Source organism: Platalea leucorodia (assembly GCF_965183815.1).
Source record: "Platalea leucorodia genome assembly, chromosome: 7".
NCBI classification, from domain to species: Eukaryota; Metazoa; Chordata; class Aves; order Pelecaniformes; family Threskiornithidae; genus Platalea; species Platalea leucorodia.
The window spans coordinates 26,378,142-26,394,594 of record NC_138829.1 but is presented as its reverse complement, the minus strand read 5'-3'; the positions used below and the strand labels follow the sequence as shown (position 1 = coordinate 26,394,594).

Sequence of the window (16,453 nt, the reverse complement as noted above, 5' to 3'; positions counted from 1 at the left end):
AGAAATGATAGATAGGTCTCTCGAGAATCCTTTCTTACACCATTTACTCCTCTTGGACACTGGAGAGGAGGAAACCCGCCTGAATACCACCAAAGGCAAGAAAAATCTAAGCTCCTATGATAATAGTTTTCTTTTGAACCTACCCCTGTCATTAAACTGGTCCTGATTGTAGGCCTGAAGCCAGATAAGTAATACCGGGTACTTTTCGACATTCTGCTGGTATTTCTACACCTATTTTGGAATGTTAAATAGCATCTTGTTTCTCCACAAGAATTGGAATATTTTTGAGATATTTAAATGAAATGGCTTCTGGAATGTCAGAATTTTTACTTTTTTTTTTTTTTATCCCATCTGTTCTATGAACAATTCTACTTGACAGCATCTGTTTCTCCTTAATACATAACTATTAAATATTTTCCTCTGGATAACTCTTATCTTACAAAAATACGAATTTTGGTCATGACAGTTGAGTTCGTTCATCCATTTTGCAGAGCTCTTTTCTGTGTGCTTTTGAAAATTATGTGTACGTCCAGATGCATTCTGCACAGTTGTGCACATCTGAGGTTAGGATTAGTGTGGTGTTTGGAATGGGGACAGGATACATTTGTGGAGGATATGAGGAAGACCTGAATGGAGATGATAGAAGCTGTTAGCTATATCTCTGGACTTCAGTTATACCCTTTTGCTTTAGTGTACTCACCACTCCTCTGCAGCTCGGGCAGGTATGATAGTGTCTTGGAGAGCACAAGGTTTTTATTCTCTTTGTGTGTCTCTTGCAGCGTCCTGTGTCTGCGCAGTCACAAACAGCAAACACCAGATTGGTAAGTACCCTTCAGCTCCCTTCACCAATATAAGGGACACCATTTCAAATGTTACCTTGTACAATACTTTTGGTGCAATTGGTCCTAAAATATATTTTGTAGCTAAGTAGTCTGGTGGGGGAGGGAAGACTATAAGAAAAGAGGAGATGGATAGGTACTGGCATATGTTTCCATGTGGCAAGAGCAAAGGTTGGAAAAACACATCGGTTCTAGCAGCTTAAAAAATGAGTAGGTGAGGTGTGCTGACAGTCAAGGTCAGCCGGGTCAAATCCCTCAAAGTTTTTAACCCTACAAGTATTTCTGAACTGCATTTTAAAGAAATTGGATATAGATGTTTAAAGATAAAGTTGTCACTCTGGTCATCAAATAATGACGACAGTGGCAGCACAGCCTTCTGGATTTGGTAGGTCATTGAAAAGGAAAGTGCAAAAACGAAGGAAGAGCTGGTGAAAGCAGCAACAAATAGGAGTGTCGCACTAAAAGGGAGGAGGAATTTTTGTCTGGTGTACTACAAGGGATAAAATAAGTCTGAATGAGAAGGATAGCACAGGTGAATCTGTATTGGCAAAATGCAGGTGGCCCCATAAAAGGAGTAATTATTTTCCATGAGACAGTCGTCTGAAGGAAACCGCAAAAATTTGAGTGAACTGGGTCAAAATAGGTATAGAGATAAGAAGGATTTCTTAAAGATAATGGAAAAATGTAGAACTATTGTTAGCATAAGTCAGACTGATCCGCCTTTCTAAATGTCATATTTGGCACCCTCCTTGCAAGCCATATGGACAAATCAATGCTAGTTTACAATTCTAAGCACCTGGCTGTGTGGGACACGGTAGGCATTATTTTGCTGCTGGGCTTCATGCATGAACATAATAGTGATGACTCTCATTTTTTTGAGGTTTCCCAGCAGGAAGGAAGGTAAGACAGATGGAATCATCTTGAGAACCTAATTCATTCTATGTGCTGCCGTTTATGTCATTCTGTGTAAGTTTAGCTGAGGCTAAGAGTCTTATTGAATAATGAGGTTTCATAGAGAATAGGAAGGATCTTTGTGCCAACTGCTGTCAGTGCTTAGTATAATTAGAATCATGATGTGGGAACCAGAGATGCTTGCAGAATTTGGAGATAAAACAAAGTTGTTGGATTTATCTATACTTCTAAAGATAAGCTGGGTCAAAGAGGAAACAAGATCTTTGTGAAGTTCAAGACGTTTCTGTCCTACAGCCAGAGAGAATTCTGCAGTGAAACACTGAAGTGTTTATGCAGGAAGTTCAATAAAGTTAGAGTTTTTCTCTACCATTTTGACGGCAGTGTAGTTTCTCATCAGGTGGGAGCCAGAGCTGCCAATACATAGGCATACATTTTCTGTGTGTAATCAATGAAATCATCTCCATTGTCTCAATACAATGGAGATGATTTCATTGAAGTATTTCCTTAGTAAAGGACATCATCTGATAAGATGAAAAATTTCCTGTAATATTCTCTCTGAGCAGCAGTTCTCATATGATGATTGTTATGGTAGTGTCAGGAAATGGTTTTTAAGAAGAGGTTATCTAGCAGGAGATTTTAGAGGAAGTTATTAAGCAAAGTTGTTGAGCTGTGCTTTTGAAATGGAGGAAAGCTTAGGAAGAAAGACTAAAAGCCTTTCAACTTAATGCCATCTACAGCATCAAGCAAACCTGTTTGCCTGCTGACATTATTTCTTCTGCAAATGCTTGTGTCTCCTACTTTCTCAACCAGATTGTCTTGTTTTCTTTTGTTTTATTTAATCAGTTTTCATTAGGCTTAACAAAATGTTTCAGCTGGCACCTGCTATGTCTGTTTTCTCTTTGGATCTTTCTGTGCCAATCACTGCAGTGTAACCCATTCTAGTGCAATGCCTGTTGCTTTTGCAATTGCTTCATCTGCAGATTCTGAATAGCTGCTTGCAATTTCTGATGAAATGGAGAGAATGGAATTCGATTCCGATAGTCCTTACAAATAAAGATACAACTTGATCTTGCCGTGAGTTTTATTTGTATCTGATCAGTATGGGATATTCCCCTGGGCTTATCCAGCTTAAGGTTTCTGTCATGTTTTTCTCTTCTTTCTAGATTAAGAAGGCTCTCTGTGCATTCTTTGCTCAGTATAGTGGTAAAAGAAAATTTGAATTTTGTAGAAAGGCATGAGACCTTATCTAGATGCTTTTAATGCTATTTCTACAGAGGTAGTTTATCTGAACTGGGCCTAAGACCAGCTAAAATGTACTTGAGAACATGTTCAAAGGTTTCAGTCTTGCTGGGATTTTAAGATTTTATAATCCTGCTAATTTGAAGACACTTTGAATGCCTGTCCTTTTGTCAGGATTGATCAGAACTGCCCATCAGGTTAAGAATGAGCTTGGAGAGACTGTCTGCAAATTATTTCTTTTCTTATTTTTTAAATTTGCATGTGTATGAAAATTTGCATGATGTATCTATGTACATATACAAGATCCTTCCGTTAAGTGTGAGAAAGTTGAGAGTGCGAGTTGAGATCCAGCAGTATAGTAACAAAAGAATAACAGGTGGTGAATTGAATTTTTCACTTTTTTTTCCCTGCTGCTGTATCTCAGTGAATTACAGTTCTATTCTTCTAGTGTAGCAACACAACTGGAACAGAGAATCATGGTTCTGGTACCATTGAGGTGTGAATCCAAGTGTATTCGGGGCCTGTGAGTGTGAATGCTGGCTCTAGTGCCACTTGGGTGAGGATTTTTCTGTATGAAATCCTGGCTTTGGTGCTTTTGGGTATGTCTCATGTTTTTCTGAAAGGGGCCAGGGGTGTAAATACTGGCACTGATGCCTGAATTGTGAGTCCTGCTGTGCTAAAAACTAGGAATGTGAATACTCACACTTAGTGCCTGCTGGGGTGTGGACTCTTCAACAGCTGGAGTGTGGAATTGTGAATTCTGGCTGTAGTACTCTGGAGCGTAGATTCTGCTGGGAATGCAGTCCTGGAATTTGAATCTAACCTTTTTTTTTTTTAAGTAAGCTGAGAGAGGAAAAGGGAAAAATCTGAATTCTCACTGTCTCTACAGCGTACCCGACCTCTGTCTGCCAGTGATGCTGAAATTAAAAACCCGATGCCCTCAGGCAGGGAAAAAGCAACAGGAAGGCAAGGCAGCTCTGTGCTAGGTCTCTCCATGGAGGAGGTAAGTAGGCTATTAAATATCTTTTATTTACCTTGGCTTTCATGCAATATGTGGGGTTATTTGCTCAGCAAAGAGCAAGTGCACGTATATGAAAAACATGACAGAAGTAGTATAATTTTTGAAACAGAGCTGGTACTGCTCATACTGCCCTTGCCCTCAGTCATGCCAGCCATACATATGTACTCCAAACAGTGATAAACTCCTTCAGAATTTAAATGCAAGATAAAATTGCTTAAGGATATCATATTTACCCAGCTCACTCCCAGAACTGCAGTAATAGTCTTGTCCTTTGAAACTCAGAAATTTTTCTAGGGTTCATTTTTCATTGTATCTATTTTGCTGGCTATTTTTTTTTCCTCTATTTCAAGATAAAAGTTCTTCGTCGAGTGAGAGAGGAGAATGAACGGAGAGGAGGCTTCATCCGGATATTCCCTACCCCATTAACATGGGACCTTTATGGGTAAGAGTAAGAATCCAATAGGATGGCTCAGTGTTGCACTGATGCTCTGTGTTGAGGGATATTCTGTGTTAGATATATGTATATCAAACAGCTTAGCAATCAGAAAAACACATATTGAGGGTTTTGGTAGAGTTTATTTTAGTGTTAAGGATGCTTTATCTGATCTCTTGTTTTTAACTGCTGCTGCTTTGCCTAACTGCACCTCATGGAAGGTTATCAAGCATTGTTTCTGATGTTTTTTCTGTCAGACTAAAAATGTCTTCACTTCAGATAATCCATTCCTGCTATCTGCTTTTACATCCTAGAGCTGTACATACTGTGTACTCTGTCATTAGACCATAAACACAAAATAGGACTCATCCTGTGAGTGATACTATATTACGCTTTTCTATTTTTTTTTCCAGTCTGTAATGTTTCTCTGTGTCTCTTGCCTCACCAGGAACTTCAGCTGAGAAGGGATAGCTCTCCTCCTTTTCTCTTTTCTTTTATGGTACAGCATATTGTCTCAATCCACTTCTGGGTGTTTTTTATAGATCATTTATTTCTGCGTTATGCTGCCTTTCATTGTGTTGAGCTCTATCTTGATACATCCTGTATTTTGTTTTCCTAGATCCTTTTTAGAGCACAAAACATCAATGAACTACATGCTGGCTACACGTCTGTTTCAGGACAGGTAGAAAGCTTTTCTATTTGGGAGGGAGGCAAAGGGCACAAACAGCATGAAAAGGATTGATTCCTCACTTATCCAATGTTATAAACATCAGTCTGTGATTTACAGGGGTGGTAATAGTTGCACATCTCTTCTCTAGTGTGCAGTGACTGGAGGTTTCTCATTTTTACGTGTTGCACTTCTGAATCCAAGGGCAAAAAGGACAATACACAAAAGGCATGGGAGTCATTGCAGTCAAAAGATGACTATAGACATGAAAAACCTTTAAGCACCTAGGTTTCTCTATGAAGGGATTATAGGTGGTCCTTGCTTACCTTTTGTTTCAAATTTAAAGTCATATTAGAGCTTGTCCTTATGTAAAGTAAGCACTGAAATTTACTCCAAAGGTTTAGTATCCCTATCTCTTGACCTGTGCAAGCATGATTTGATGCCTCTTTCTCTGGGTTGTACTTGGGTGGAAATGACATTTCATGCCACTAGCTGAACTTCTGTTGAGAGTTGTATGCAGTATCTTTCAATGTATGTTTAACACTCTTCCTTCTCAATGGTTTGTCTTATCCAAATTTGAGATCCACAATAAAGTAACTACAGAGTAAGTATAAGGTTGCTGACTGAGGAGACAGTATTTACAGAAGTTCTTCCAGCATCAGCACTGTACAGGTTTTTTTATTTTTTTTTTTTCCTGTGTACTTTCAGGGATGTGTCTAGAGGGTAGCTCCAAATGACACCTTCTGCAATTTAAGCCAGACAGATGAAAGCATCAATGGTAGAACAGCTGCTCAGATTTTCTCTTTTAGAGCCTTTTTTTTCCTCCTTTTTTTTCCTCCTTTAAGGAACTCACAAGGAATTCTGTAAATTTGGCCTTGTCATTGTACATATGAAAGACATAAGAGGCTTTTTACTCCAGTCGATGATCCAGAATGGAAGGTAATTTTTGATGTTTTTCCCTTTGTAGGGGCAAGATGAAAAGAGACTTAATCACTGGGAGATCCCGGTAAATGGCTTCTTAATTAAATAATTTGTACTTTGTAGGATTTAATCTAAATTTAGATTTCAACAGCTTCATCTTCCAAGTCCTGGGTCAACACCTTGTCTACCTGAAATTCATCAAACTAATTTTAGAAAAGTAAATGCAGTGAGCAAAGAGTATCCTAGCATGTGGAGAGCTTAAGTTTTGTTGGATTGGACCTTAAAATTGCTGCTTTTAGGCTTCCTACTTTAACATTCCTACCATATTGATGAGCCCCATCATTGAGCTCTCTCAACAGATCCCATAATGCATGAGGGTTTTGGACTTCATATACCCATATATTCACTTTGCTACATCTAGAAGAAATGAAGCAACAGGAATTTTCTGTGGATATTTCCACTTACATCATAAAGAACACTTTGCTGGATCTTTGTGCACTGGCAGAAAGTTATGTTTGTCTCCCTTATCTGGCAGGGCTCCTTCTCCCTTGGTTTAGGCAGAACTTGTAGAAAGGTTGTCATTTTTCACTTAAATTATGTTAAAATTCTTCTCTCTGACCAAACAGTGAAGAACAAGGTGTCTACGTAAAAGGTTCAGAAGACTGGACTCAGGTCCATGTGCTCTCTTCCCACTCCCCTCCATTGTTTTGTACTCTTGCAATTTAATTTTTCCCTATTGTGGCTAGAGCTGCTGCATGATGGACAGATGCTGCTCAATCATGAAAGCATGACACTAGATAAGTGCGTTTTGGGGCTTTGAGAGATGATGTTCTGTAAAGTATTTGCAAGACTCCCTTCAAACATTTGCATGCTTTAAATAGAGCAAAGTTAGACTGATCGTAAATAATTCTTCCCTGTGTCAGGAAAACTGTTTCTTGAATAAATTTAATCTACTAAGTCTCTTGTGTCATCAGGGAGAGAAGTATAAAGGGAGATTGAGGATGTCTCTGTATTATGGTTCCCAGAGCAGGTCTTAATGGAAGGCTGGATATGAGGCTGGAAGCTGTAGACTCTCATGCTCTCTTTTATGAGAGAAAGCTTGTTTCACTGGAGTTACGGAAGCGCCGGCGATGTCATGGCAAGGCTAGAGCAGCACGGATAAGATCATCAGGTATGCATGGCTAGAGTCTTAGATGAGCAGCTAGTCAAAAACAAGCAGGCTAGGACTTTTTCATTTGAAATGTGTGTGAATGGGGTTGTTCTGGCCTTTGTAGTCCCTAAAGGGATTCACAGTTTGAAGTTAATAGTTTTCATTTCAAGTATTAATAGCTTTCACTTCCTTCCTCTTCTGAGCTTCCTGCCTTCTTAGTGCCTAGAATTTCATTCCCACTATTCCACATTCCTATGTATATGACTAAAGGTAATAAATATTTTCTTGAAGATGATCTTGTGGTTGCATTTTGGGTACAAGAACTCAACAGTACGTGTGCCTCTCTAGTCCTCCAGCCTTTCAGAGAAAGGTGAAAACTTGGGACCTTCCAGGCTGGTTCTCCTACACAGCAGTGACTAAGCTGTTGGAAAGAGAGAAATCCTTATTCAAGCTGATGTGGGAAAAAGATACAGAGGTGAATGTTCCTCACAAGTGGCTGTTCCTGAAGCCATTTTCTAAACTCTTTCTAGTAGCTATGTGATAGTGGCTGCAATGGGAGAGATTGTATGTTATAAAATGATTTTTGGTGCTATGTTAAGGTATGTGATCTTTATTGGCACATGTGGAAGCTTAGATTTTGTAGCTTTAGTTTTTTCTCACACACAAAAATATAAAAAATGAGTATATACATCAAGTATGAGTGTGTATATATATGTCAGTATAAATGTAAGAATCGGGATAAAATATAGGAAAATGCCTTTGTTTCTTTGATTTTTTTTTTTTGTTTGTTTGTAAAGTTAAGACAAGAATCTTGGTCTGTCTTCTCTGATATTGGAAAAATGGGCTTCTCAACTGTTTGATACACAAGCAGAAAGACAGAAAGAATAATAAAGGGCAGCAATACTTAAGATGCTATTCTAAAATGGTGGTGTTCTGTCCTTCTAGCATAAGAGTTTAGAAGTAACCCAAAAGGTATGAGTAGCAGGACAGTCTTCCCCGCTTCTTTTTTTCTAAATCAGCACAGGTGATTTCTTCTCTACTACAGGGAAATCAGAACCAACCCTCGAGTCAGACACAGAGGGTGAGGAGGAAGAGGAGGTGGATGAAGATGAAGAGCTAGATAGAACTGTTGGCTCTCTTTCGGACACCCAGGTGAAAAGCAAGCCAAAGCTCTCTGACTTGGTGAAAACTACTTGTAAGGAGAGGTTGCCAAAAAAACCTGACAAGAAAACTGGAGATGGAGGAGAGCTGTTTCTTCGAAAAACAGACTCAGAATCTCAGTTTAACTTGCTGCAGACTCTTCAAAAGCATGGAAACCTGAGGTAAGAGATTTCTGCGTATTGCCTTGAGTTTTGACTGGCAGATAATATTGGTTAAAATATGGAGGATGTACACTTACTGCCACATTATGAATGAGTGTGAGCTGAAAAGAGGACCCTAGAGAAAGGGGCCTGGAGTTTTGTCTGACTCTGGGCTGCCTTAACGACTAGTCGGCACAGAAGGGAGGTAGTTGCAAACACTTACAGCTTACCTAAATGCCTGACCTGTTGGATCAGTATAAAGCATAAGCCATAGTTTCCATTGCTGTTCTCTAATCTAGTGATGTAAGCTGTTCTTTGGTCAACTCAGGCTTCTAAAATGCCTCTCAGGATGCCTGCTATTGAATTCTAAAATTCATCTTCTCATTCTTTGCATTTCCAAACATGTTAAACTATGCAGTAAAGGTTGGGTAGGAATACCTCAGTGCTGCCTCTCCATAAAATTAGTTTTCTCACTTTTGTGCCTTTATTTTTGGTGATAAAATTTTTACCTCTAATCTCTGCTCAAGGTCATCACCCCCTGAGAGCAAGATAGGAGGTCATATGAGAGTGACAAGTTACTGAAACATCTCATTGCCTGCTGTTGAGTATGACAGTGTGGAGCAGAGTATGTTCTGATGCATGGCTCTGTTGCTTGGAAAAAAGAGAGGTGCTGGAGGAAATTGTATAGAATAACACCAACCAGGGTCCTACTAGGTGTTTAGAAGCATGATCCTCCCCTTAAGTGTGGGTAGTAAAACTGTCTATTTGCAGATGGACAAGAAGGGCAAAAAGAAAGAGTGGTCATATATATCTGTGCAGGAGGATTTTACATCTTCTAGATAAGAAGCAGCATTATGTTTTCTGTGAAAAATGTCCAAAGGTAGAGAAAATAATTGTTGCTTGTTGTTGCTTTCTTAGTTTAGTTTCTGAGAGGATTTATGAATTATCAGATGATTTTGGGGATTGTTCTGATGTCTTCTTGTGGCAAGGACATTTGCAGTTGTGACAGGGAAGATTCTGAAACCTGTTTTGAGGACAAACGTAGCAATGCTGTCATCTACCTATATATAGAATTGACTCCTGCCAAGAATGTAAGCTCTGTCTGGCGTTCCTGGCAGAATCTTGCTCAGCACCCAGTACTGTTGGGATTCCCCACAGAAGTGTGTAAGGCTTGTGGTGACCTCATGTTCCAGGATTGTGCTGGGCTTGGCCCCATCTGATCTGTCATTGATGAAAGCTTTGCTTGTGGGGTCAACAGGCAGAGGAGCTGAAGTAATGAAATTTTCCTCCAAAAGAAACCAGGCCTGTTCCAGTCAGTTTTTCTAAGTGGTAGGACTTTTGTCTCCTTTGGTTGGCCTGATGAGGCAATTTCTCTGCCTTCTACACATTGGGTGTTACTGGTGAAGAGTTGACAGTAGAACAAAACCTGTTCCCCCAACTGTGCCATTCCCAGGGAAGTAAAAAGAAAAGGGAGTTACTTGTTCCTGCATTTAAGGCCTCAGGTTTCAATATTCCACACACCAGAGGAATAGCAGTGTTATACAAGGACCTCCTTCAGTTTCCCATTTTGTAATCACAGAAGTATGAGGTGCAGGCAAAGAGTTGTATTACTGTGCTGGTGTTGATAATGGGGGGTCCTTAATTCCTACCAGCACAAATCTTGAACTCCTGGTCACGAGATGTTTGAGTTACACTTAAAACAAACCTGGCAGTCCTAGAGAGCCCTCAGGGGAGAGCTTTCTGATATATGGTGGCCTGATGTATAGTGTATTGGTTCTTAGGGTTCAGTGTGTTCTCCTGATGTTCCACACATGTCAGAAGAGAAGGCAGGTGTGGTGACTAGCAGCATACAGAGCTGGGAGGTGTTACAAGGCCTGCTGTGCATTCTGGAGTTCACTGAAGACAGGAATTGTAACCAGATATTTTTATCATTTTTAGTTACTGCAGTACTGGTACAGCTATCCACAGAGGATGTGAGTTTGAGACTCTTGTGAACTCATCATTAGCCCCTCTTTGGGCCTGGCATAGTCTTCCAGAAGCATCAAAAGCTAATGATTAAGCAGATGCATGGATACTTTTAATGTATTTTCTTTTAACTTCAATTCTTGCCTAGATTGATGCATTGATCCCTGTAAGTGCTACTATGTTGTATGATTTCTGTGTAACACCGTAACAAAGTGTTCATGAAATTTACAGACGTACAAAAGAAGACGACTAAATTTCTGGACTGAGTTTTTAATGAAATTTCAGGGACTCATGTACATGGAGTGATGAGGACCATATAAGTATCTGAGAATATTCCTAAAAAGCAGAGAGCAAGTAGAGAAAAAATGGTGAGGTTCCTCAGGAATCAGTCTGAAGCTGATTTTAAGAATCAATTCAGGAATGACACAAAATGTAGAAACGTGCTAGTGAAATTTGCTGATGGAAAAGATTTGGGAGTTATTACCATAAGAGAAAAGTAGTGGAATAAATATGGGAAGAACTGGATGACCTTGAGGGTAGGAATAATATAACTAGGATGACATTCAGTAGCACAAAGTGCAAGGGCATGCTTTTAAGAACTAATCATTTACAGCAGAAATTCTATCAGCTGGGTGTTGATCAACTGGAAATTAATTATAAGGAAAAATATCTTGCGTGCTTGTTGATCACAGGAGGTTTGCGAAGCTCTAGCTCATGCACGCATGAAAACACCAGATTTTGTCTAGGGCTTATCACTTGAGATACTTCTGAAACTTCATGTGGAATATTGTATCAGTTGCTATCACCCATGTTTATGGAAGGTAAATTGTGACTGGAACAGGTGGATATGAGCTGCTAGTCTCATCATGTCAGCTGTGTGGGTGCTTCGTTAGAAGACACTGAAAGATGTTGATAGTTCACACTAATAAAATGAAAACTGTAGCTGCTGTTAATAAATACATTCAAGGTAGGAGACCCATCAGGGATGAAATTATTTAAGATACAGGACAATGTTGGAGAAAGAAAAAGTAAATATAAACTGCTCATGGACGAAGCTAGGCTGGGTAGTAAAAGAAGGTTCCTAATTATTAGAACAGTAAGTTCTGGAATAATATTCCAGGAAAGTAGTGGGTTGAAAACTCTCTAGTTTGTTTTAAGACAAAACTTGATAATTTTATAGAAAAGATAAGGACATTGCCTATGATAGAAGAGGAATCTGTCACTGACACTAAAGGCCATCTGCTTCTACATCATTATGAAAAGGAAAGGAGAAATCATGCTTGGCAATTCAAGGGACAGCTTGTAGCGACTATAGGTAAAACCATGAGGAAGAGTGGAGACTGGGAGAGCAGAATGTTGGAGAAGATGGTGTAGGCCAAGATGGTAATGAACAGAATTAGGCAAAGCTTTCAGCAATTTCCCTCACAACAGATGCATACACTAAAGTGACTACCATTGTGAGGGAATGAGAAGCAATGCGTCCCTCCCAGTCCTACCCCAGTCCTCTCCTCAGTTCATGCTCACAGCTTCCCAACATGTTCAGCCAGCTGCACAGCAGATTTTGCTGATGTTATTTCATTCTTCAGTGGTGCCTTGCTCAATGAAATTTGGCTTGTGTCCTTGGGCCAGCAGGGGAAGAGCTTACTTTCACAGATTTAATTCTTTCATTTCCAATGGGAATTGCAGGGCCTTTGTTATAACTCTGGCACCAGTACCAAGCCCTTTATTTATTTTATGGTCTGTTGTTGTGGTGTTCAAAATGCTTGTGAAGACAGAGGCCCACGAGAGCCTTGAATTTGGTTTAAAAATACACTGTTTTGCTGATGTTCTTGTTATTGGCTTTTGGAGGAGAGTAGCTAAGGCTGTGAAAAGGCAAAGAGAGCATTCCATTTTTAGAGATGATCTTAGAACTTAGAGAGCGTCTGCTGTCTTTTGTATCTCCTGCAATACCTTCCCCATCTTGGTGAACTGAAGGTCTCCTTGAAAATAATGGTGGGGTGGAGAGATCCTCCTTCCCTTGAGCTTCAACATTTGTGCACCTAGGAGGTCCTTACTGACCATACTTTGATCCGTAAGCTGTGCCTGACTGCTGTAACTGTTCCCACTACTACTCTGAAGATAGCTGACTGATTCTCTTGGTTCACAGCAAAGTGCAAGCTCGCAGGGCTTTCTCTGCCTATCTACAGCACGTTCAGTTGCGACTGATGAAGGAGGCTGGTGACCAGCTCCAGAATCCTGCCTGGGCTGCCAAAGAGGATGAGCAAATGGTAAGAAGCTTTATGTTGGCCAGACTGAGAAGCCAAGCTGAAATCTGCCTTGAGAGTTTTGAGGTCAGTTCCCATCCTTGGAAGAGTTGAAGTCCAGCTGAGATTATAGTCATCTATCTTTGTCCAGCTGCCAGTGCTGTATTTTTAATATACAGATGAGGTAGGACCGCTGACTGACATCTGAGCAGCGATAGACTAGACAGCTTTTAATGACCAGAGTGGGGTTGACATTCAAGCTACTCAGATCTTTCACTGGTTCTCCTTCACTGGTCTCTGAGCTTACCTGCTTTTGAATTCTTCTCTCTAAAATTCTTTAAGATTACTTGGCAGTATCCAGTTTCTGCTGCATTAAACACAGCATACATCTACTCAAATAGAACAGGTACCCAGTTAACCTTTTTCTCCTATGTGCTGTTTTACTCTTTGCAGGTATCTGCGCTTAGGAATCTTCCTTGCATTCTAGATAAAGGGGAAAAAACAGTAAAAGCCACTGAGGAGAGAAAGTTACTTCCTAGCATATATGGTGTTGGTTTTTCTTTTTAAAAAAACATGTGATGAATTTTTTCTAGGCTGAATTTTAAGGTCCTATATTTGATGTATAGACATTTTAGAGTGCAGCAAGCCCAGATCCCCTCACAAACCTTCCTACAAGAGCTTTGTACCGTAGGCTCTTGAGCTTTCTGCAAATCCAAATGTTTTCTTGCTGAATGCATGTTGCAGGGAAACAGCCAGTGCAGTTCAGAGATAAAATTGTGTGTCAAGAATAATCAGTCAACTCAGTGGAAAATGTTACCCCTGCTCTTTCCAAGTGGAAATTAAAACTGGCTTTTTGAGAGTCACTTTGTCTGCTGTACTGTGAAAAATAATGTTTAAAATAACAGATCAAACCAGCCTAGAGTAATGGCAGTGAGAGGCGAGCTGTGAAATCCAATAGTTTGGCTGTGAGGCTGCTCATTTATGCATTAGCAGAGCTCCTAACCAAAAGCAAATCTAGAGGGGAGACAGAAAGGGTTCAAAACACCCACAGGATGCATCTTGCCTTAGGATCTGCCTTGCCATACGTTTCCTCCACCAGAGGTCAAACAGACGTGGTGGAGGATTGGAATTACATGGCTGTAGATGTAGTCATCTGTTGCTGTGGAGAGGCTGTGGCAATAGTATACATATATGAAAAGTGATGAAATGAGGCTACATCACTGTAGTGGAGATGTCTGACCAAGATCCCCTTCCCTGTGATAGCACTGAGAGGGTTTTATGTCAATACACTTCATCACAGGCCTTCTTTAACACATTGCAAGTTGTTTTTTGGAAATGTTCTCCTAAGGTATTGGACTTTACAGGCTATTCTGTGTTGTTGCTGCTTTTTGCTGCTTGTTTTTTTCTTCATCTGCCATGCTTTTCAGACAAACACTCCTCAAGTGTTCCCAATTCTGACCCACCTCAGGCAAGGCACACTATCATTCTTCTCTCCCCCCCCCCCTTGGATTTCTTAGGACTATATTAAAAATGCACATTGCAGAATGCTTTTGCCTGCCAGTTGTCAGCTCATTTTCTCAGGACAGTCAGTTTAGTTCTTGCCAGTCATTAGCTGCTGTAGTACCTGTTCTCTTCTCCCCACATCCTGCAGCTGGTCCATTGTTAACTCCATCTCTCTTGCTTGCAGGAGCTTGTGGTACGCTTTCTGAAGCGAGCTGCCAGCAATCTTCAGCAGTCCTTGAGGATGCTGCTCCCCAGCCGTCGTTTAGGATTAAACGATCGTCGTCGTATCCTGGCTCACCAGCTGGGCGAGTTCATAACCTGTTATAATAAGGTGACTAATTCTTTCTTGATTCTTCTTTTGGTAGCTCTTTTGGTTCTGCTCTGTTCTTCTAAACTGTCTCCTGCTGGCTGCTGTCATTGTCAAGACACCAGGCTGTTTTAAAGGCTTGGTTCTGTAATTTACATGGTCTTTTTGCAGTTGCGCATCTAGTAATGGTAGTTTGTCTGGTCAAATTGTTAGATAGACAACAGTATTACTACATTATATATGCAATCCGTTAATCATGTGCATAAAAGTAAAAAGAAGTGTTGAAATGAAGTGGAATTTAACTGGCAGTTTGCTTTTTCTTTGGCTTGTCTTTGATTCTAGTGCTTTGTAATGGCTCTTCCCATTTCTCCCTATTTTTATGATGCTTCCCTAGGGATATTTTTTTTTTATACAGAACAGTGTGAAATATGTATTTTACAATTTGTTTAGTATACTGAGGGACTGCTACCTATCTGTAGTATGGGACTCTGCATGCTCAGTGATAAGGAGAAGTAGGTCCTAATTTAAATAATTTTCACCTCTTTAGATGTAGAAGATGCTGTTCTTAGCATAGTGGTTTCATGCTAATCTTTGTTTTGCAAGAACAGCTTCCCCTTTCCTTTGCCCCCTAGCATTTCTTTGGTGTTAGAACAAGGGTAGTTTAAATTTTGCTTTCAGAGGCTGCTGTGCACACAGGCCTCCAAGCTCCTACTCGTTAGCAGAGGATGTTCACTTACATTACCTTGTCAGAACTGACATCTGGTAATTTGATCTGCCAAAGCAAGGTTGGTATTGGACCAAATTTGTTCCAGGGAGTGCCTTGTACGCCTAATGCTCACTGAATTACTGTGTTAGGAGTAACCACAAAACACTCGGGTGTCTCTGTGGTGAGTGAAGAATGCAGCTGCTTTGGATAGAATTTCCACTCAAATTGTATTCAAACATCAGGATTTTCTGCTAACTCTTGAGTAAATTCACAAAATAAAGCTGTGTAACTGGTAATAAATTGGTGCATAAACATGTTTTCTCAGTTAAAACAAGTAAGAACAGATCACTTGAGATTTTAGGATGTACACATTTAAGCCATTGAGAGACTCTTAGGCTATGAGGTTTTTTGATGTCTGATTCCAACTTATAGACTTCTTTCACTGACTTGTAACTTCAGATTTAGTAGGGGACTCCTACTAGCCACTATGTATGTTCTGTAATGACACAGAAGAAAAAATACTACCTCCAGCAAGCTAAGTAAAACAGATCACACATTGTCCAGACTTTTACTTAGGTAGTGAAGGGTAGAGACATGTCCCAGAGTGGCTTTTTCTTCCCCCTCCTGAATTATCTTTCAAAAGATGTATTTGACTCTTTCATCCTGGGAATGCTCAGAGTACCAGTAGGAAGCAATGAAGTGGAGGTCAAGTCTGGTCAGATAAAGCTTGTATGCTGGTATTGGTATTTCAGACAGGCCTGTAGGGTTTTTTTTTAATTAATAAATAAATATTAAAATAATAAATAATAATAATAAATAATTTATTAAGTAATAAAATAAAAATAATAAAAATTTTTTAATTAACAAAAATGTTTGTGTCAATACAACCTCTAGTGTCAACAAGTTCTACTGGTGTAAAAATAGATCATTTATATCTGAGAGCTTGCTCCCATTCTCACACACAAAGGCTTACCATTTTTTATTCCAGAATATTTTAATGTATAAATGTATATTTGCCACAGGCTCTACTGTTTTACTTTCTTTGCTTTTGCTAAAGTAGGATATTTTTGGTATGTAGATAAACCCTTGGCAATTTGCTGCATGACAAGAGAAATTAACTCAAGAAGAGAACTCCTAGTTTACAGTAGGAAATGTGGATGCCCTCAGCAGACCTTCTTGATTGAGTTTTTTAATATAATTTCATATTTTTGTCCTCCTTTCTTCCTGAATGTCTCCTTTTGGGACA

The 16,453-nt window shown here is 39.7% G+C and overlaps 1 protein-coding gene across 7 annotated transcripts in view; it reads left to right on the top strand.

Annotated features, from left to right (window-relative positions):
* Positions 1-16,453, top strand: part of TTLL5 (tubulin tyrosine ligase like 5) — a 147,243-nt gene that overhangs the window by 45,530 nt on the left and 85,260 nt on the right. For all 7 annotated transcript variants that reach the window (XM_082318434.1, XM_082318432.1, XM_082318433.1 and 4 more), the window contains 9 exons: positions 780-821; positions 3,880-3,993; positions 4,362-4,453; positions 5,064-5,126; positions 6,079-6,117; positions 7,058-7,203; positions 8,228-8,504; positions 12,595-12,715; positions 14,379-14,525. In XM_082318434.1, coding sequence (XP_082174560.1) covers positions 780-821; positions 3,880-3,993; positions 4,362-4,453; positions 5,064-5,126; positions 6,079-6,117; positions 7,058-7,203; positions 8,228-8,504; positions 12,595-12,715; positions 14,379-14,525 — 1,041 coding nt within the window. The remainder of the gene's footprint in view (positions 1-779; positions 822-3,879; positions 3,994-4,361; positions 4,454-5,063; positions 5,127-6,078; positions 6,118-7,057; positions 7,204-8,227; positions 8,505-12,594; positions 12,716-14,378; positions 14,526-16,453) is intronic.